Genomic DNA, 22,963 nt, shown 5'->3' with positions numbered 1-22,963 from the left:
AAGATAGAAATGTTATTACAAGAAAATGAAAAATTAGAGAACGCAATTACGATTTTAGAGATGGAAAAAGCGGAATACTATTTAAGATTTCAAAATATTCCTGAGGATAGAGAAGAAAATATAACAGAGGTAATTATTGACATCCTGGAGGAGGTTTTAAAGGCAGATAGAGGAGAAATTCAAGTAGAGGTTGATGAAATATTCTGCATGAGCTCAAGCTATGCAAGAAGAAATAAACTGCCAAGAGAAGTACATGTATGGTTTATAAAGAAGACAACAAGAGATGAAGTACTACAGAAAGTCAGAGATGAGACAATCAATATAAAAATAAAGTAATTGTGGTTTTAAAGCAGATACTCAAGAGAGTAAGAGATACTCGAAGACATTATCACTTCCTGACTACAAAGCTGATTGCCAATGGTATAAACTTTAGCTTTATTTATTTATTTTTATTTTTATTACATTTATATCCCGCCCTTCTCTGAAGACTCAGGGCGGCTTACAAGCTTAGCAGTGGCTGATGCCGGAAGGCATTTTAATAAACTGGAACAATACAAGATATTGATTGGATTCAGTCTGGAAAGCAGAAGATTTTGAAGTAAGGAATAGAGCAGTTTTAGATGGAGTGAAACAAAGAGAAGGGGAAAGTAAGGAGCAGAAGCAAACAGAAGAAATGACTTGGTGAAGATCTGGCAGAGACTGCAAGCTCTGTATGCCTGGAATGGGGTGCTTGAGAAACGGAGCCTTCTGCCATATCTTTGTTGGGATAAAAAAATGTTTCCGCACCTATGGGTGCTTCCAAATGCGGGGACTGGCTACATTTGGAAGTGCTCTATAGGAGCTAAAAGACTTTATCCCAATGGAGATCTGGCAGAGACTGCAAGCTCTGTGTGCCTGGAATAGGGCGCTTGAGAAACAGGGTGCTTCAAAATGCAGGAAATTCCTGCATTTTGAATAGCCCCACCAGAGCACAAACATTCCACAATCCACAATGCCAAACCCTAACCCCCACCCCAGGGCAATCACATTCCTTCACTAACCTCCTTTCCAGCTCCATTCTCCATGTGCACGGCAACAAAAGAAGTTTGTGGAACTAAAAAACAAGATCAATGTGATCTTCCAACTTCTCAAGAAAAAAAAAGATCTTGCAAAGTTCCAAGGTCTAGTTGAACTTTTTTTTAACTGGTAGTCCCACAATCTTCTTTTTTTGCCCTGCATGGAGTGGCAGAGAACAGAGATGGAAAGGAGCTTAGTTAAGGGAGGCTTTGGGGAAGTGAGGTGAGATGGAGAAGGGTCTGCTCTGGCCTCTGCTGCCTCACTCTGCTAGCATCAGGGCTCAGAGGCTGTTTTCGCCAGGAAAAAGCCATTTTCCAAGCCCCTTCCTGGCGAAAACAGAGCCAAAGCACGCTTCACTCTTATTGAGAACAATCCTGCAAAAACAAGGATGACAAAGGACAGCAAAGTTAGTTCTGAAAATGAAATCCTTAAAGTGTGGAATTCTCTGCCAAATAATTTTAAATCAATGAAAGCACTTGGGATTGCTTTCCTTACTTTGTTTGGATCAACTTATGCTTGTAAGCAGCTGTTTTCAGCTTTGAATTATATCAAATCTGACATCAGAAACAGACTAACAGATGACCTGAGTGCTACATGTGTTGTTCTCAAACTTACAAAGTATGAGCCAAGTTAGACAAATTATCAGCATGCATATAACAGCAAAAATCACATTAATTGTTCAAAAGCATGCCAAATACAAACTTTTACCTTTCAATAAAAAGTTGTTTGTATGATTGAAAGCTTTGTTATTGTGTTTTTCTTTTAAGACAAAAGATGTTAATGTATGAGTTGTTTTTTTTTTCTAAACTAAAACCTTAGTATTCAGGTTAAATTGCCATGTTGGCACTTTGCAATAAATAAAAGGGTTTGGGGTTGCAGTTTGAGCACTCGGTCTCTAAAAGGTTCACCATCACTGCCCTATATCATTTCAGACAGGTGGCTGTCCAATCTTTGTTTGAAAACCTCCAGTGATGAAGCCCCCACAACTTCTGAAGGCAAGCTGTTTCACTGGTTAATTGTTCTCCCTGTTAGGAAGTTTTTCCTTAATTCCAGGTTGCTTCTCTCCTTGATAGCTTCCAACATTGTTTCTTGTCCTATTCTCTAGTGCTTTGGAAAATAAGTTGACCTTTGTGGCAGCCCCTCGAATACTGGAACAGTGCTATCATATCACCCCCAGTCCTTTTTTTCCTAAATTAACTAAATAAACACTTAAAAGAGTTATTCCTCTCTTTCCCATGGTCTAATGGATACCTTGCTCATGTTTGTTAGACTTGGTGTTAGATGGAAGCTGATTGTTGATATAATTGGCATTCCTGCTGTGGGAAGCACCCAATGTAACTCCCACTGTTTTATGATATCCATGTTTTTTCCTTATCTTCCATCACAACACATAGATGGGATTACCCCAAGTTACATTAAGAACTGTCCAACTTCTTAGATATAGACATCTGAAAATTCTTTACAAATAATATGCCTAGCAAAAGCTTCTGGTCTAGCAAAAAAGACTGTCACTACACGTTCCATTGTCAAGCTTTTAAGCTTTAAAGTCAATAAATCACCAATGAAAAGGAATAGCAACCTTTTTTTTTGAAATGTTACACTAGAGCTATTTAATTTGAGTCTTTGCCAGTGTGTGCAAACACATCAATAAAGATTAAGAGACAAATCTTAATAGACATGAAAACTTCCCAATGGTTACTGCATGGTGAAAAGGGTTGAAGACATTAGGAAGGGTAGAAATTCTCTGGTTTAATATCTAACAATAATAGACAATTTATCTTAACAGGACACCAATTGTGCATTAGAGAAATAGTCAAGCAAGGAAAAACAATAAAGAGCAAAGAAGAAGAGGAAACAAGATCATTTGAAGCTATCAGATTTGTCACTCTTCAAATATTTCAAGAGAGGAGAGAGGAATTCAGCAAATATTGATCAACAAGCTCTCTGAGATAACTTCACATGTAGTTCATGCACAACATTCACACTCTCCACTTTTCTTGATTTTCCCATCCAACCATCCAAAGCTGGGGAAACCAATGTATTAGTGCTTCCAAAATCTCATCAAAATCTGTGTAAATGCCAATATGTGCATATTTGTATATAAAATACAGAAATTGTGTCCTGGAAAAAGAAAACATCCTTGAGTTTAGGGAAACTCACTGGATTAGGTAAAAAGGCCAGCCTCCAAGTCAATCTTTAGCTGAAGGAAAATCATTTTATTACAAATGAGGATGTGTAGAATGATCAGATTCTTGCTCTGTTAGAAAGCACAGTAGGCCTCTATCAATTGCATACCAACAAATGCATAAATAGAAGACTACCATTACCAATCAGTGAGGGAAAAACAAAGGTGAAAGAGGGACAATTTATATAGAAAAAAGAAACATCTTTTATCAATCCAAACCCAAAATCAAGATATGCAATGCAGCATCCTTGACACTGCAGAGGTGTAGAATATGTTATCTCATGTATTGCTAATTCTATTCCATGTTCTCACCCAGCCTTTATGATATGCATCAATTCACTTTACCTAACATATCTCACTGCTTTGTAATGTCAGTTCTGTTCTACGCACTCCATCCAAGCATTGCACTTATTACTATGCAGAACTTTTTTCTGGAATTCACATCATCTGGAATTTCTTCTGAAATTCACAGCCCAAGCTACAAAGCCAAATCAATTAAATAATAGCATCCAACCTAGATCAACAGAATGCTATGCTAAGCATACTCTTTGTAGCATGTGACCCTATGCTGCTTAACATGGATTACTAGTCATACTTCTCTGAAAGTCTTTCTCAATCTGTTGCCTTCCAGATACTGTATAGCATCCCAAGCCAATATTCTTATAGAAATATAGAATTATAGAAATAATCCATTTGGAAGAGAACAGGTTGTAAATGCCATAGAATAGTCCACAATGTTTCTGGACATCCTACATTCTATGCACCATTGCTGGGTGACAATTATAGCTGTATATAAAGCACAGGGTACATTTTAATTTAAACTGAACATTTGCTTTCATCCAAAGGTATTAGGCACTCTATGATAGTTATATTTCTGAAAGAAGCATTTCAGGGAGCATCTAAGGGAGATATGAAATCAGATCATATGAAATCACCAGTTGGATCATGATCTTAGAAAACAGATTGGCAAAGATATTAATTATTGGTTTTAAAACCAGTGAAGGATTACCAGGATCTCTAAAGAAAGAAATCATTGTCAATATTTAATTTAACAAACAAAATAAAAGTCATTAAATATCAAGCATGTTTTTGAATTAGACTATTGTCAGCAACTTTGGTCTATACTATTCTGCCGTTGTGTTTTCCTAAAAAGTAACAGGTAAAGGATACTGTAAATGTCCACAGGTGAAACAGCCAACATCTGCCAAGACATTCTGTTTTCAGGATGAATGCTAAATAAAATCTGGGGATACATCCAATAATTGTATTTCAGTTAACAAGGTATTAAATAAACTCTCCCTAAAGTTGTTTGCATTGATGAAATAACTACAAAGAATAAATGCTTTCTAATCACGATTCCCTAAAATACCCACCACTTCCGTAGCCCAGTTCTGAATGAGCTCCAGACTGGCATTGGGCCAAGGACCAGGGATTGGGGGCCCCTGCTTTAAGACATTGCTGCCCAGCTACCACTACTTTTTTTATCCTTTCCATGAAAAATGCACAGGCAGTGCCTTAAAAAATATATTCCTTGCTGGATTCCTAGTACTACAGAATGGCATGGGGAGAATACAGAGTTTACAATAGAGCAGAAACATTGTTTTCTTCTCCGTTATGCTTTCCAATCTTTTATTTTTAAATTATATTCCAATAGAATATTCAGGGGAATACTATTAATGAAAAAGCAAATAAGCAAATAAGATTACTACCAATGTTTCTCCTTTATTGTTATTTGTGTTCAGTAACATTTCTTTCATTATTCCATATTGAAATAGGAAGAGATAAAATCTGTAAAGCACCTTACCAATGATCTCCTCAAAATTGGAACCAGGTTTAGGAATTATTAACAAAACAGCCCAGAATACTATTTTGTAGGTCTTGCTTATACTATCAGTTTTAGCTTTTGGATAGGTATCACTCTCAAAATTGAATACTCACAGAGCATATAACTACAAAGATAAAAAGGCATGAAACCTTTAGGAGTTTTAAGCACCATCTGTAAAAATAAGAGGAAAGATTCACAAAGAACACCAGCAATAACATAAGCTTCTGAAATTGTCAAGGACAGTGTTTGAGAACTTGAGAAAAGGTGAGTAATTAGATGAAGATTACACAACTTCTACAGATGAGTTTTTTAATTGTTTTATGCTGTAAAGGTATAAGAAGATTCTATGCACTGATTCAGTCAATTAAATGCAGAACTATCTAACATAATTGGTTACAACTCTTCAATATTCCAAAAATAATCCTTTCACATTTCTGACCTCTTGGAGACAAAATTGAGTTACAGTGCAAAGTACATGGATGTCAATAAAAATACTTCTTGTTCTCATTCTGCAATATCTTGCATGGAGTTCCCAAGGAGATAGGTATCAATAAATGTGCTACTTACCCCAGACATTTCTCTGATTGCTGTGATACTTCAAAATCATTTCCCTTTCCCAAAAAAGCAAAATTCATTAAAGATTACAAAAAAAGAAACAACAGGTGGTCCAGTGCTTAACGCACCAGGCTATAAACTAATAAATATTATTTTAAAAAAAGCCAGCTGGATGAGTTGGGCCAGTCACTTTCAGCCCATAACATCAGGCTCAGATGACAAGCTGGTGGGCTAATTTCTATTGAAATTAATGGATCAACAGTTGGTTGTTTGGGAGATGTGGGGGGAAGATCCTGTATTTTTCAAAAAAGACCAGGAAAAAAATGTAATTAAGTTATTAGGGGAAAACATAACCTCAGTAGGAAACCTTTTGTACTAGAAAAATCAGTGGACCATAAAGCAAAAGTGGTGTTCAGCTTTGATTTTTCTGTGATGATTTTGTTGCTTTAAATTGATGCTCTGTTTTGGTATACTGAAGATTTTGCCCACATAAACAAGGGAGATAATATACAGTTCTCTTTCCTGAATATATGGTTGTGAACATTGGATGTTTTGCATGGATTTTATGAGTGCATTAGTTTTCTTGTGTTGGACATGATTCTGATTTTTTTTTTGCCTTTTTGCTATATTTTCCCAGAGATTTGGAGAGCTGTCTGATAAAATATACATTTTGCCTGGATTTATATGTGATAGTGTGAGTTTTGCTCAAGTTTCTGGCTGGGAAGAGAGAGATGGATATAAGATGAGAATGAGTGTTTTGCTTTTGTGAGTGGGTTTATCTGAATATCAGTTTTGTGAGAAACAAGTACTTTGTTTTGCTTTTATAACAGCAACGGCAAATTTGTCAGTGAAAGCTCAGAACATATTTATCTAGACAATATTTTGGACCAAGTTATTGGGCTCTGTATTTATTGGTTTTCCTTCTGTGACACAGACATTGGGAGCTCTAAATTGTTAATTCTAGAAGTGTCTTTGTGTTCTTTTAACTTGATTCCACTTCTATCATAGGGTTAGTTTTTTGAGCAAATTACTTTTCTTTCAGCATTACTATTTTCTGTTGTATGATTGGCCGTAATGTACTGTGATAACTGTTTGCAAATGGGTAGGTTCTGTCCATTTCATTATGGCATAGGCTCCTTAAAACTCCAAGCATGCCACTTAGAGACACTTGATATAACTGCTAATTAGCTAAATAACTCGTGTTTTCCTGCCCATATCATGGGTATGTAAGGGTAACAGCAGTAGACTATACAATGCTGTACAATATGTCTACATTTTGTTCTTTAACTAGAGATGAAAAAGACTGACACAGAATGAAATTTGGCTATTCTACTAGTGATACATATATTATATCTGACATGTCTTGTTTCAGCAGTTGACAACGCCTCTACTCAAATTTGTCTGGCTTGGAAGCAAAATGTTAATAGTTGGGTGAGAGACTACCAGGGAATACAGGGCTGTGAACTAGATGCGAGAAGTCAAAAAACATTCTGGAAGAAAGTAATAGGAAACTACTGTACTTCTATAGTTTTTATGAAAAAAGGAATGTGTGACTATAATTATAATTTACACATTTAAGGCTCTCATTTTACAAATGTGTGTTATAAGTTAAGTCTCTTTATTTCCATCAACCAGCAAAGTTATAAACCAAAGATAAGGTTTAACCTTTTGAATTAAGATTTAAATGTAAAATATGATGTCTAGAAACAGACTGTCCACAATAGCAATAACAATCAGGAAACATTAAACTAATCATGTAGATGTCCAGAAAAACACATCCTTAAAATAATAAACTCAACTAAGTAATCAGGAGATAGGAACTTGTTAATCAACTATAACACTTAAAAGCATTCTCACTGACTAGCAACCCTTTAACATATTAGATAAATGCTCTGATGAGCTACCTCCAGGGCCGCTCGCAGTCGGTGTTGACAGGAGGGCAGAGATCCGCCCCGAGGTCTCTCATTTGTGGAGTTCCTCAGGGGTCGGTCCTCTCGCCTCTCCTGTTCAACATCTATATGAAGCCGCTGGGCGAGATCATTCGTGGTTTCGGGGTGGGGTATCACCAGTACGCTGATGATACCCAACTTTTTCTTTCCACCCCGAACCAACCCAGCGATGCCCTCTCCGTGATGTCCCGGTGCCTGGAGGCGGTTCAGGTCTGGATGGGGAGAAACAGGCTTCGTCTCAATCCCGCCAAGACTGAGTGGCTGTGCATATCGGCATCTCGGGTTAACCAACTTATTCCACCTCTAACGATGGGGGGTGATGTGTTACCCCCCGTTGATAGGGCTCGCAACTTGGGCGTCCTCCTGGACTCACGGCTCAATTTTGAAGACCAAATAGGAGCCGTGACCAGGGGGGCTTTTGCACAGGTTCGCCTGGTGCGCCAGTTGCGTCCCTATCTGGACCGAGACGCCCTACGCACAGTTACTCATGCGCTTGTTACCTCCCGTCTGGACTACTGTAACGCTCTCTACATGGGGCTGCCCTTGAAGACCACTCGGAGGCTTCAACTGGTGCAGAATGCGGCCCCGCGAGTTGTAATGGGGGTCTCCCGATACTCCCATGTAACACCTCTACTCCGCGAGCTGCATTGGCTTCCGGTTGCCCTCCGGGTGAAATTCAAGGTGCTGGTTATTACCTATAAAGCCCTACATGGCCTGGGTCCGGGTTATTTGAGGGAACACCTGCTGCCGGCATCAAACGCCCTTCGCCCAGTGCGCTCCCACAGGGAGGGTCTGCTCAGGGTGCCGCCGGTGAGAGATTGCCGGCGGGTGACACCCAGGGATAGGGCCTTCTCAGTGGGAGCGCCTGCCCTCTGGAACCAGCTGCCGGTGGAGCTGAGGACTGCCCCCGACCTCCGATCATTCCGCCGGGGCCTGAAGACCTGGCTCTTTGAGCTCTCGGGCCCAGGCTGAGGAGAAATTTTAATTGGGGTTTTAAGTATACAGGGTCAATTTAATATTTTTTAATTTGGTTTTTTAACTTTTGTATGGTGGATTTTTTAATTTCCTGTAAACCGCCCTGAGTCCTCAGGGAATAGGGCGGTATATAAATGTAACTAAATAAATAAATAAATAAATAAATAAATAAATAAATAAATAAATAAATAAATAAATAAATAAATAAATAAAATTAGCTGTAATGAAGACTGATTTTATACACAATTACCATCCACATATCTACCCTAGAATTCATTGTACTGAAGTTTTACCTTTGCTGTTTGGGACTTGCTTTGTTTGCAGTTATTTTTTGCCTACCGTGTTGATGACTGCCAAAAAAAATGAGGGCTTTTTTTTCCCCAGATCTGCAGCACTTATAGCACAGCTATTTCACTGTAACTATGCAGATTTAGGCTACCTCAGTCTCTGGAAACTCCAGCATGTTTATTCAACAGGACTGCAGGAAAGTATTTCGGGGAACAATTTATCAAGAGTGCTTGTTTGTTGCAGCACCAGAGATATAATGCAGGACTGGTTGCCAACTGTTCTGGATAACCAGGGCAATTATATTGGGATGTCCTTATACAGCAATGATACAGAACAGATAAAAGCTGGACAGCTTTTAATGTATTCCTATATTCATAATTAAAATAAAACAGGGAAGGTCAGGAAGGAAGGAAGAGTGCAGAAGAAAAATAATAGGCATGATTTCATACTGATTCTAAGAATTATATCTTCCTGCTGCCAGCTGAGCTGTTCTATGTGACAGTAATTAACAACAGAGAATATTCACTGCTGTGTTTTTGGCTCCAACTAGTCACTACATCAGTACCAACAAGAATACATTCTTCTTTTATTCTTTTACTGTCTCAGAGTATAAATATGGATTGGTTGCTTCAAAGAGTCTACTGTGTGAAATGTGAATTTCTGAACAGGTTGCCATGCCTCACTAAGACTTTCTTCATAAAACAGTGCCAAATTTACACAACTGTAGTGTAAATTTGGCACTGTTTTATGAAGAAAGTCTTAGTGAGGCATGGCAACCTGTTCAGAAATTCACATTTCACACAGTAGACTCTTTGAAGCAACCAATCCATATTTATACTCTGAGACAGAGTAGCTGCCTAGCTTTTCTTTGTTCTGTATCATTGCTGTGTAAGCACAACACAGTATAATTGGCCTGGTTATGCCCTGGTTATATTGTCCTGGTTATGAACACTTTAATATATTATGAGCTAGGATGACAGCAAAGCTCACAAGATATTTAATGATTTCCATGTCCCTAATCTAGATGCATTGCTACATTAGGCAATGAACCAAAATAACTAATGATCTGCAAGAAATATATATTGCCATTTTCTGTATTTTTACTGAAGTAAAACCTTTTATTAAACTATATGATATTTTGTTATGTCTTTAATATTTTGGGTAGATAAGTAGTTTGGGCATATGTGGGCATCTGTGGGAGGGGTGGGGGCGTTAAGTGGGTAATTGATTTTAAGAAACAAAATAATTAATTGAGTGAATTATTAAACATAATAGGAAATAACAGAGTTGGAAGGGACCTTGGGGGTCTTCTAGTCCAACCTCCTGCTCCAGCAGGAGACCCTATATCATTTCAGACAGGTAGTTGTCCACTCTCTTCTTAAAAACTTCCAGTGATGAAGCACCTACAACCTCTAAAGGCAAGCCATTCCACTGGTTAATTGTTCTCATTGTTAGGAAATGTCTCCTTAGTTCTAGGTTGCTTCTTTCCTTGATTAGTTTCCATCCATTGTTTCTTGTCTTGCCTTCTGATGCTTTAGAAAATAGGCTGACACCCTCTTCTTTGTGGCAGCTTCTCAAATACTGCTATCATGTCATCCCTAGTCCTTCTTTTCACTAGACTAGGCATACCCTGAAACCATTCTTCATAAGTTTTAGCTTCCAGCCTCATAATTATCTCTGTTGCTCTTTTCTGCATCTTTTTAGAGACTGGTGCACAATACGTGGAAAGAAAGATTTGTTACAAAATATCTGTGGGAAATGAAATTAGGTGTCTGGTTTTTTTGAATTGGGAAACTAAAAAACAAACAAACTAGAAGTAGATTGCTAAATAGGAGCAAAAACTGACTGATGATGATAAGATGCTTTCTCACATGAATATATGTAACAAATCATAGAATAAAACATCTGCTTGAATTCTATATCCACTAAATCATTTGAAATACACATATTAGTAGTGATGTTTTCCAGTAGATTATAGAAAACAAAGTGCACAGTTACTTTATTTCCAATGCTTTTCAAGAGCAAACATGTTTAAAATGTATTGAGGCCTAGTTGGAAATAAAATATAAATCTGTTTCTTTTCCTTTCATCTAATTAATTAGAGTACATCTTTCTGTTCCAAGTAAAAAAAATCAGTAAGAACTATTTCTGAATAGTTTCCAACATAACAGGAAATATGTTTTTGTGGGTGCCTCTTAGCAAGGTAGCAGCTTAGAGGGAATAAACTTATATCTAAACTTATATTTGTATTTTATTCTTGCCCTGTGAACCGCCCTGAGTCCTCAGGGAGAAGGGCGGTATAGAAATATTATTAAATTATTAAATTAAATATCTACATGACTGAAACTTGTACATGTTACAGAATTGTCACAGGATGGATTTCTAGTTGACCACATGGTGCAGAAATCACTAAATCTATCTCTTTTTCCCACTAGTCACCAGTTACATAGTATGCAGAATTATGAGTTTTTTTACTTTACTAATTCCATAGATTAAACAGATTCCTTAGATCAAACCATGCTTTCAAATGCAGATAAGGGCCTAAGCAAAGTTGAGAGAGAGAAAATCTCTCTCATTAAACTCTGTAGGGCTTATTTCTAAATATATAGCTAGGATTATTTGTTTACTTTATCACACACCTTAATGTGATAAAGTAAATTAATGTAACTGAGAATACAAATCAAAGCATAATTAAAAAACAGTTAAACATAAATAAAAACAATAATCTTCCAGCAACCAAAGCCTATTTAAAATTTCACAGCATGGTTAAAATAAAAAGGGCATCCTTTCACATAAAATATTTTGTAGGGAGATAAAGGAGGTTATATTCCAGTATTGTAGTATTTTAATATGACTATAAATGTGACTAGATGCTATTATCTATCTCATTGGAAAGTTTTGCTTGAATCAATAGCAAGTTCTAGCAAAGGAGTGTTACTTTACTTATTTGCTGAAAAGAAAAAAAAATCTCAGTACAATACCTCATCTTGGATAAATTGAATTTGACATGAAAATTGTCCAATATTTCACATTTTTCTGAGCAGGAAGCAGATCTGGACAAGCTGGTCATTTCACTTCCTGGCAGAGACCTCTGCTCAAATTCGGCAGAACTGTTTTCCCAAGAGTCATCTGTGATGAAATCTGTATTATGGACATCTGTATACTTTAACCTATAAAACATCATGGACAGCTATTAATATAAATTATGGCCTGATCTTCTCAAATTTGTCCATTGAGAGCTAAGGCTACTGAAGAACAGCAGAAATCAAGGATGCTAATCATTTTAGAATATATCTGCCTGTGAGCATGATACTTCCTTAAACCTGTAAGGAATATAACTTAATGTGTTATTTATACCTTTGCAATAAGTAACAATGCTGAGAGAAAAGAACAGAAATGAACAGAAGCGGCAACTGAAGAAGCACCTACACAATTAGAACAGAAAGAGAAATCTGAGCAAGAGAGCGAGGGAATGGCCAGAGAACAGAGGATTACGAGATCTACTAGACCTAAATATAAATAACTGAAATGGAGAAAGAAAATGGAATTTTTTCAATGAATATAAACGTACTAAATTCCCCATCAAAAAGAAGCAATTTTTTTAGGAAACAACAGAAATTAAATATAGATATAATTTGCTTGCAAGAGACACATATAAAAAAACAATATTATAAACTGTCAGCCAAGATCTCTTCAGATTCCCCAGCGATGAGGACATCGTCAAAATAGGGACATACACCAGGAATGCCCTTCAGAGTCCTCTCCATCACTTCTTGAAAAATCCCAGGAGCTACTGAGATACCGAACTGTAACTGGTTAACTCGGAAAGCTCCTCTATGTGTCACTATTGTTTGAGCGTCAGCCGCTTCCTTAGAAACTGACAGCTGCTGATACGCTTCCACCAAATCAAGTTTTGCAAAAAGAGCACCACCATGGACAGCAGCGAGGACTTGCCAGACCGACGGAACCGGGTAAGCGTATGGATTTAAGGCTCGGTTTACCGTGGCCTTATAATCAGCACATATTCTCATTTCTCCATTTGCCTTTAACGGTGTCACAATTGGGGTTTCCCAGTCTCCCCCGTCCACCGGTTCTAACACTCCCTGTTCCACCAGTTTGTCCAGTTCGCTCTCAATCTTATGTTTGACAGCGAATGGGACTCTTCGGGGCTTGATACGAACCGGTGGAATGTTCGGGTTTAGTTTGAATTTAATGGGAGGACCCATGTACTTTCCCAGCCTGTCATCGAATACGTCTGCAAATTCATTACAAACAGATTCAAGACGTTTGTGCTGGATGCTATTCACTCCCCCCAACCAAATGCCCAGGGCATCAAACCAATCCAGCCCTACTAAACTAGTTCTCCGCCCATTGGTCACCAAAATAGTTAAGGGACCCTGGAAGTCCTTAAACCCCACAAGCACGGAGGCTTTTCCCCTGATTTTAATAGGGGTGTGCTGAAAATCTGACAGCTGTAAACTGGTGGGCTTTAAGGGAACCCTCTGCCTACTCCGATCGCAAATTCTTTTAAATGTCTCATAGGAGATTATTGAGACTGCAGAGCCGGAGTCCAGCTCCATCGTGCAGGGTACCCCTTGCAGATGGACCTGTATTGTTATTTTTGGTTTGAGAAGCTGATGGACTTCCGTGTGAGACATGGTCCATCTGCTCTTTCCAGGGATTGAGGAATTGTGCCAGGGTTTGTGCCGAGGGAGAACAGTACCTTCAAGCTCCGATGTCATAGCTTGTAATTCATTCAGGCTGTCTCTGCTTCGATTCTGGCAGACGGCTGCAATGTGCCCCATCTTGCCGAAGAAACGGATCTTCACGGATCTGAACCGGCAGGTCACTCATGGATGGTTTCCCCCACAGCTGGCACATTTCTGGTTGGATGAGTTGGCTCCCCTCCAGCTGTGCTTTTGTTGGCTGATGATTGTCTCCGCTGGCCTCTGTCGTTGTTCCGCCATGGTGGATGCTTCTCAGGTCTATGCTATACCGCATCTACCTCTGCCTCTCCATCCAGGTTGCTGCTTCCGCCACTCGAAGCACACTCATGATGTATGGTCACTCCTGAGCTGCTGCTATTGCAGTGTGTGTGCTTGTCAGAGTCATTGGCTGCTTTGTGAGCCATCACCTCATCTAAAACCTCCTGCAGATTCATCGGCGGCTTTGCGAGGATCTTTTGTCGGCATTGCTGGTCTCTTAGTCCAAACACCACTCGATCCCTGATCCTGTCTTCAAGATCAGGAAATTTGCACTGGCAAGCATCCTGTCTCAGCGCCGAGATGAATTGCGAGGTCGGCTCACCTGGTTGCTGGCTGCACTGGATGAATTGGTGCCACCAATAGATTGGAGCTCTCACCGGCATGAAATGCTCCTCCAACTTCTTTTTTAAATCAGCATAAGAGACGTTTTCGACGGGTGTCAGTGAGCACAGACCAACAGCCACATCATACACGTCCTGACCGCTTAGGCACAAAAGCGCCGCTGCTTTCATCTTATCATCTGTGATCTTGTTGATCATCAGGAACCCTTTGACTCGTCCCAGATGCACTTCCCATTGCTCTGGCTCATCGATGTTGAAACAAAATTCACTGGTCGCTCCGAATTTAGCCATGTTTCACCGGTCCTTGAATGCTGCTTCGTTAGAAAGGTCTCAGAAATTTTTTCTGCCTTTCCCGCTTCCGAGTGACTTCAGCTCTGATTGAAACAGCATCCCATCCTTGTCACCACTGTTAAGTCGTGGGCTCTGGACCGCATGGCCAAGATGGACGACGCAGGACAACTGGGTTCAGCATAACATTCTTTATTGATGAAGTACAGACTTGGCAAACAAAGGGGCAACTGCCCCTCTTATATACCTAGCCAGGTATACTTGGAACCAATCCCATTGTCCGGATTTCCCGCCAAAGACTGCCCTGCCAATCCTGACAGGGCACCCTGCCACCTGGTGGTGTCAGTGGCTATCTCTGTGTAACATCCCCTATATACATATATACATAACAATGGCCATCAAATTCACAATGATTCTGAGCAGTGTACAAATATATCAAAAACCATCATAAAAAGAAAATGATACATATCAAAATAGCAAAATAAACTGAAAATCAATATGCTACAATATTTCCTAGAGTTAGATTGGGTTCACTCATGATCTGGTCCACAGGAAGCTCCATTTTGAGCCTATTAGTTGTTATCAGTCAACCACGAGTCTATCCCATGGAATCATCCATGTCATCCTTGGGGAAATGGCTAAATAAAGTATTTCCAGGTCAGGAATTCTCCTGAGTAATCTCAGGTTATCCCAGATTTTAGGAGGCAGAAGAATTGCTTTCCAAGGATAGCTCCAAGGAAACTTATATATCTTAGCCAAATAGAAGGAAGGCTACAAATATATTTTCAAAAATGATTACATACTTCTACTGTTCATTAATGTCTTTGTAAATCCTTGACCAGCACAGAACACCGCATTATTTGATAAGTTGCAGGGAGTCTACAATAGTTGTTTTATTATAGAAGAAAGAGAATGTCAGCATTGCTTTGTTGAGTTATTAATGAATTTAATGTAAGTTTCTTTACAAATGTAAAGCAGTATATACTTAGCATTTCTTTCTTTAATGTTTAGGTCATTTATGATATAGAAGCATAGGGATGAGCCCCCTTCAAAGTAGTTATGATTTCAGCTGTTAATAATATATACTGGGGTTCAGTATCAAATAAGATACACATTTAAAAAAAACTCTTACCCATTGCCTTTAGTGGAAACTTTCAAGAGAGGTGTCCTTTCTGTAAAACAGCTATCTTCTGAACTTGTGCTGAAGAATTTGGGCAAACTGCAATGATACCTTTAAAAAAAGTAATTGTTAATTGTTAGGGTAATCACCTCTCCAAAGCAGTATATGTGGTTCAAATGTCAGTAAATAAACTGATTTAATATTAGATTAAGTAAATATATTAATTTAAGGATTTATGTTAGAACTGGCAAGCAATATTACCTCAGTTTTTCATTTTCACTTCCTCTTATAGCAATAACATTGTTTTTCTTACAAATCTCTTTTTCCCAAGAAGCATCTGCCCATATATCAAAATACATTTTCTCAATTTCTTATCAAAGTAATCAAGAAAGCAGTTATTCTACTTTATGTTTCTCATACTTTGTTTTTGTAAAACATAATCAAAAGGAAATATTGTTTTCAATTATTTCTCTGAAATTTTATATAGGCCAAGACCTTATCAGATTTTTTATTTATTTTTTATTTTTTTTATTTTTTGTACATCTCTCACTTGGCCCAATGAATACATTCCTTTTAAAATCCATTTATAATGTTAATGCTTCCAGCCATTTTTAATGTAATATTTGTGACCCTCACAGCTATAAACTACTTTTTGATCTAGCTTGTTGGGAAAATTCTGTCAGCTGTATTTTTAAAGCCTAAAATATTGAAAGAAGTTGAAATGTACCGATGGAGGCAAAACAATATGGTTTGCTTAATCTATCTTACCTTTCCAGCTGCAATAATGCAAAACAATATTACTGCTACTGAAAAACGGTTTATTAAATCTTTGTAAACCATCTTATTTATGGTTAGGAGGTATGCTGTGGAAAAAAAGAGTTTGATATAAACATGTACAGAGTAAACACTGTATAGCTTGAAAAATGGAGTTCTGATGTACTACCAATCATTTTTAAAGTGGAGGCAATTATACATTTTACAGTAATAACATAATAAAATACTTTTGAAAATGAGAGTAATATGTTTTAAATTATAGCACCATCAATTACAGTTGAATCTCATTAGATTAACCTTTTCTATTTTTCTAGTATAAATTTGTGTGAAGATATTTTTAACAAGATAAAAACAATGGAAATATTACAAATAGAATTTAACAAAGTATAGTGAATATATATAAAAGAAAATAGGAAAAGAAATAGAAATAGAAAAGAAAACAGATAATAAAAAGAGGTGTCCAGTCCTTTTGACAGAGGTTATAAATGCATTTATGTTTTATACCCTTTCTAAGTTTTTTTCATAATTTCCTTTTTTCTATAAAGTACTGTTTCTAATTTTCAAACCTATAAATTACAAATTCATCTTCCTTTTTTTTCAGTAAAAAGCCAGAAAGGGTTTCTAGGCATTAAGGTTAAACTTCTTTCTGTTATCAAGCTCAAATGCAATTGTAGAGCTTAGAAGCTACCAGTGATTTGTCAAAATATGGAAACCTTGGCAATCTCCCCGGATTGATATTGTAACAGAATTTATTCAGTCATGGTTGTGCTTTGTTGCTAAAATTTCTATTAGTCCTCAATGACTGATGAGTATAATTGCTTCGTAAACATGGACTGGGTAGAGAAAACAGTTCTGTATGCCTGTAAATTTAGTCATTTTGGCTGAGTAGAACATTCCAGTTGAGGCTTTTTTTTAATAATTTAGAGCAGGGGTGTCAAACTGCTGGCCCACGGGCCGGATGCATCACAAGGAAACTGCACCCACCCCATTGGCAGCACTGGGGAAAAAGTTTCGATATGTTGTGCAACATCACGTGATGACGCACGTTTGACATGTCTCATCTAGAGAACTTGTATGGAATGTACTTAGCATGGAAACCTTGCTACTCATTGCAACAAAAACTTTGAAACTTATGTGATGAGTATATATGGTTGGCTTGGCTATCTGGAAGTAGGTTTTGCATGCTTTTCCTCTTGAGGAAATGGATTAGCAAAAAGTATACTTACTGAAAAGGTGATTGTTCTTAAATGTAGGTAGTTGACTTACAACCATTAGTTTAATGAAGTTACAATAGCACTGAAAAAAGTGACTTGTAACCAGACAGACAAGAATAGAATAAGAGTTGGAAGGGACCTTGAAGGTCTTATAGTCCAACCCCATGCTCAGGCAGGAAACCCTATGCCATTTCAGATAAATGGTTGTCCAATCTCTTCTTAAAAACTTCAAGTATTGGAGCATTCACAACTTTTGGAGGCACATTGTTCCAATGATGAATTGGTCTAACTGTCAGGAAATTTCTCCTTAGTTCTAGGTTGCTTCTCACCTTGATTAGTTTCCATCCATTGCTTCTTGTTCTGCCCTCAGGTGCTTTGGAAAATAGCTTGATTCCCTCTTCTTTGTGGTAATCCCTGAGATATTGGAACACTGCTATCATGTCACCCCACATCCTTCTTTTCATTAAACAAGACATGCCCAACTCAAGCAACCGTTCTTTTTATGTTTTAGACTCCAGTCCACTAATCATCTTTGTTGCTCTTCTCTGTACTCTTTCTAGAGTCTCAACATTTTTTTTTACACTGTGGTGATCAAAACTGGATCCAGTATTCCAAGTGTGGCTTTACCAAGGCATTATAAAGTGGTATTAACACTTCATGTGATCTTGATTCTATCTCTCTATTAATGCAGCCTAGAACTGTGTTGGCTTTTTTGGCAGCTGCAGCACACTGCTGGATCATATTTAAGTGATTGTCCACTAGGACTCCAAGATCCCTCTAACAGTTACTACTATTGAGCAAGCTACCGCCTATACTGTACCTGTGCATTTGTTTTTTGTTGCCTAAATGTAGAACCTTACTTTTTTCACTATTGAATTTCATTTTGTTAGATAGTGCCCAATGTTCAAGTCTGTCAAGATCCTTCTGTATCTGAAGCCTATCTTCTGGAGTGTTGGCTATTCCTGCAAGCTTGGTGTCGTCTGCAAATTTGATGAGTTCCTCATCGATCCTCTCATCCAAATCGTTGATGAAGATGTTGAAGAGTACTGGGCCTAAAACAGAGTCTTGGGGTACCCCATTACATATTTCCCTCCATGTAGATGCAGTTCCATTGAGGACTACACGTTAAGTGTGGTTGGTCAGCCAGTTATGAATCCATCTTCTGCTGATGCTGTCTAACCCACATTTTTCTATCTTATCAAGTAGTAGGTTGTGGTCTAATTTATCAAATGCCTTACTGAAGTCCAAGGAAATTATATCCACAGCATTCCTTTGGTCCACTAATTCAGGGCTTTTCAACCAGTGGCACAGGTACCACCTATGGTACATTGGCACCTGGTAGGTGGTACGCCTGCTCATTGTATTTTGAACAGTCACTAAGCGAACTTTTGTAAGTTGAAGACTACCTGTACTTCATCACTTTTTTCCTCTTTTTTTTGGTCATCAAGTTTTTGACACCTTGCTAGGCGACTGGTGGTACTCAGATGTTGCCATATCCTAAAAGTGGTACAATGGGTGAAAAGATTGAAAAGCTCTGCACTAATTTGGTCAACTTGTCAAAGAATGCAGTAAGATTTGTCTGGCATGATCTATTTTTGACAAACCCATGTTGGCTTTTAGTAATGACTTTGTTTCCCTCTAGGTGTTTGCTGATTCATTGCTTCTTTTCCAGAATCTTCCCAGGTATTGAGGTCAGGCTGATAGGTCTGTAGTTTCCTGGATTTATGTTTTTCCTTTTTTGAAGATGGGAACTATATCAGCTCTTTTCCAGTCCTCTGGTAGTTCCCTAGTGCTTCAGGATCATTGAAAGATACAGTTCAGTGGTTCTGAGATCACATCTGCCAGTTCCTTCAGAACCTTGGGGTATAATCCATCTGGTCCTGGTGATCTGAATTCATCTAGACAGGTGTTCACTTATCATTTTCTTGCCTATTTTAACTTGTGTTTCTAATCTCTTTTTTATGGTACTGTTTTGATACATTGAACTGTTTTTTCCCTTTCTGTAAAGACGGATGCAAAAATGAGTTAAGTAGTTCTGCTTACTCCCTGTTGTTTGTCACCTTCTTGCCACTTTCTCCCACTAATGTACCAATCATTTCCTGATGTTTTTCTTCTTTTTTACAGGTTGAAAGAAGCTTTTTTGTTATTTTTGATTTTTGTTGCAAGCCTTACTTCATTTTGAGGTTTAGCTTTCCTCACTTTATCTTTGCAGGCTCGGGCTATTTGCTGATATCCTGCCTTAGTTATGTGCCCCTCTTTCCACTTTTTATACTTTTCCTTTTTGTCTTTCTTCAATTTATTGGAGAGTTGTTATTATTATTATTATTATTATTATTATTATTATTATTATTATTATTATTATTTATTAAATTTATATACCGCCCTTCTCCCGGAGGACTCAGGGCGGTGAACAGGGCATATAAATAGAAATACAAAAGTTAAAAAAGGATTAAATAATTGCCCAATTAAAACAATCACAATATAAAACCCATTAAAACCCTAACGTTCCCCCATCAGGCCAGGCCAGCTTGTTCAAATAAATGGGTCTTTAGCCCGCGCCGGAAGGAGCAAAGATCCGGTGCCGTCCGGAGCTCAACCGGCAGTTGGTTCCATAAATCTGGGGCGCCCACAGAGAAGGCCCTCCCCCTGGGGGCCACCAGTCGACATTCCCTGACTGGAGGCACCCTGAGGAGGCCCTCTCTGTGGGAACGCACAGGGCGGAGGGAAGTCGACGCCGGCAGCAGGTGGTCCCCGAGGTATTCCAGACCCATGCCATGTAAGGACTTAAAAACCATCACCAAGACCTTGAACCTCACCCGGAAGACAACTGGTAACCAATGCAGCTCGCGGAGCAAAGGTGTAACATGGGAGTACCGGGAAACTCCCAAGACAACTCTCGCGGCCGCATTCTGTACCAGTTGGAGCGTCCGAGTGGTCTTCAAGGGAAGCCCCATGTAAAGAGCATTGCAGTAGTCCAGACGAGAGGTCACGAGCGCATGAGTGACCGTACACAGGGCATCCCGGTCCAGATAGGGCCGCAACTGACGCACCAGGCGAACCTGAGCGAAAGCCATGCTGGTTTCTTTTGAGAACTGTTATTTTTCTTCTTTATTGGTATTGTGCTAGACTGGGCTTCTATAATCTCACTTTTCAAAATTTCCCAAGCTTCTTGAGTTGTTTTTCCCTTGAGGATTCTCATCCATGGAATCCTTCCCAAGCTCTCTCTAAGTTTATTGAAATTAGCTTTCTTAAAGTTCAAGACTCTAATTTGACTAAGTTGTATTGCTTATGCTCGCATAATGTTGAATTCTAATATCGTATGATTGCTCTCCCCCAAGGTTCCTATAGCTTCAACACCTTCCATCATAGTCCTCACATTTATGGCCACATGATCACATGATTAAAATTTGGGCACTTGGCAACTAGCATGCATTTATTACATTTCTAGTATCCAGATATTATGTGATTGCCATTTGCAACCTTCCCAGCCAGCTTCCAACAAGCAAACCCAATGGGAGAAGCCAGATTCATTTTGACCATATGATTCACTTAACCATGGCAAAAAAGAGCCCAAAATTGGTTGAAAATCATTTAACAACCACCTTGCTTAACAGCAGAAATATGACTCCAATTGTGTCATATGTTGAGGACTACATGTATTGCTCTTATTCACTGGTAACATATCAGATGTATGATGTTAATTTAATTTTAAATCCATCCTATAGTCTGGCTTTTGTACCATCATAAAACATAGTTATGCTGGGAATAGCTGATCATCCAAATAGGGTCCATAACAATAGATAATAGGCAGGTATGTTCAAAGATTGCTTGCAATCAATGAGCCATGATTAAATTAATGAAAAGAGAATTTGACAAGTTTTTTACTGCAAAGCTTCTATAACAAGAGAGCACAAACACTTTGTTCTTTCTGTTTCTTAAGAGCCAGAAAAGGCACTGACATATATGATGTCTTCACCAGTGGAAAGGAAGAAATTTAGACGCTTTTTCATCAGTGCTGCATGACTTGATTTTTTTTAAAAAAATAAAATTTAATTTGTATTCATTCATTCATTGTTGTGCCTTCAAGTCAATGTTGACTCTTGATGATTGCCTGGACAAGTCCTTGAATTTTATCAGCTTAGTAACATGACAGCATTAATATTATCATTCTCTTTATTTTCCAGTGCATTTCCATCTCTTCCTTCTATAATTTACAGCAATTCAGTCTGAAATGGAAAAATACAAGAAATAACACAATAAACTGCAGTCTTATGGCATCTAGGAAGTATCCTGGATTTAGTGGAATCATGTACTGGTAAATATAATTTCTTCTCTGAGATCAAAGAGAGAATTCCAGCCGTATAAAATAAAATGCCCTTCCCATTTGAGACTGATTGGAGAGTTTGTAAACAGGAAATAGAAATCACCCAGTAGTCTATCAAGACTGAGGAATCAAAGCCAGGAGGTCATGAATTAGATAAATAGATGTAAATCAATAAACAGCAACTGAAATGTCAAGAACCAACTGACTATCCTAGATGAAGCCAAGTGCAAAAACATTAGAGAATTCCTAGTAGCCTGGCACACTGACAAATCAGACATTAACATGCAGAGATAAACAACATCTACATATCATTCAAAAGAGACAATCAACAAGCCAAAAAGGGAACAAAAAGACTAAAACACCTCCCACTAGCAATAAACACCCAGATGAGCAAAGATTAATACTAACATTAATGTTAGAGTTACAATCACAAAGCAAACAATACTCAATCAAGGGATTGCCAAACAAGCTAACAATAAATAGCTGAACCAAAGGACCACTCTCACCAACATTGACAGGGCAAGCAACTAGAATATAAAATGAGAGCAAACCTCACTTCCTGTTAGCACTGATTATGTTACCTAGTTTGGGTAATGAAACGTCTGCAAGAAAACAAACTTAGAGAACACCAAGGAGGCCTCATTTCAACCCTGAGCTACAAATATTCTCCTCTATCAATTTATGAACTGTGTTTTCTTCACCCAGGCCTTTGGTAAGGGAGAGTAAGATCTTCACTTCATTTTCATTTTTTATCATTATTTTTTATGTTTTATTGGTTTTATTGTAATTTATTTTACAGTTGATTTGCCACTCAGAGTTATTGTGAATTAGGCAGCAGACAAGTTGAATAAATTATGATCAGTTTCATTATCTGTAGCAATGAATCTGCTTTGATTAGATGTTTGTGCACTTGAGTAAGCTTTTCTCAATGACAATTGATCCTGAGTTAAGCTTAGGGTCTGTCAGATATAGGTTTATGCTTTGCTTTCAGTCATTTACACTTTGTAGAGCAGGGATTTTCAACCGGTGATACATGTACCACCTGCGGTACATTAGCACATGGCAGGTGGTATGTGGCCCTGCC

The 22,963-nt window shown here is 38.2% G+C and overlaps 1 protein-coding gene across 1 annotated transcript in view; it reads right to left on the bottom strand.

The window, feature by feature from the left end:
* Window positions 1-22,963, bottom strand: part of OCA2 (OCA2 melanosomal transmembrane protein) — a gene marked incomplete at its 5' end in the record, with an annotated part of 236,442 nt that overhangs the window by 198,002 nt on the left and 15,477 nt on the right. Inside the window, 4 exons of the mRNA XM_081326959.1 lie at window positions 4,412-4,484; window positions 5,180-5,237; window positions 11,815-12,003; window positions 15,580-15,678. Of these exons, the coding sequence (XP_081183085.1) occupies window positions 4,412-4,484; window positions 5,180-5,237; window positions 11,815-12,003; window positions 15,580-15,678 (419 nt within the window). The remainder of the gene's footprint in view (window positions 1-4,411; window positions 4,485-5,179; window positions 5,238-11,814; window positions 12,004-15,579; window positions 15,679-22,963) is intronic.

Source organism: Vipera berus, assembly GCF_964194415.1.
Source record: "Vipera berus genome assembly, chromosome: 4".
In the NCBI taxonomy this organism is placed as follows: domain Eukaryota; kingdom Metazoa; phylum Chordata; class Lepidosauria; order Squamata; family Viperidae; genus Vipera; species Vipera berus.
The sequence above is the reverse complement of the archived record's forward strand: the minus strand, read 5'-3'. Positions and strand labels throughout refer to the sequence as shown.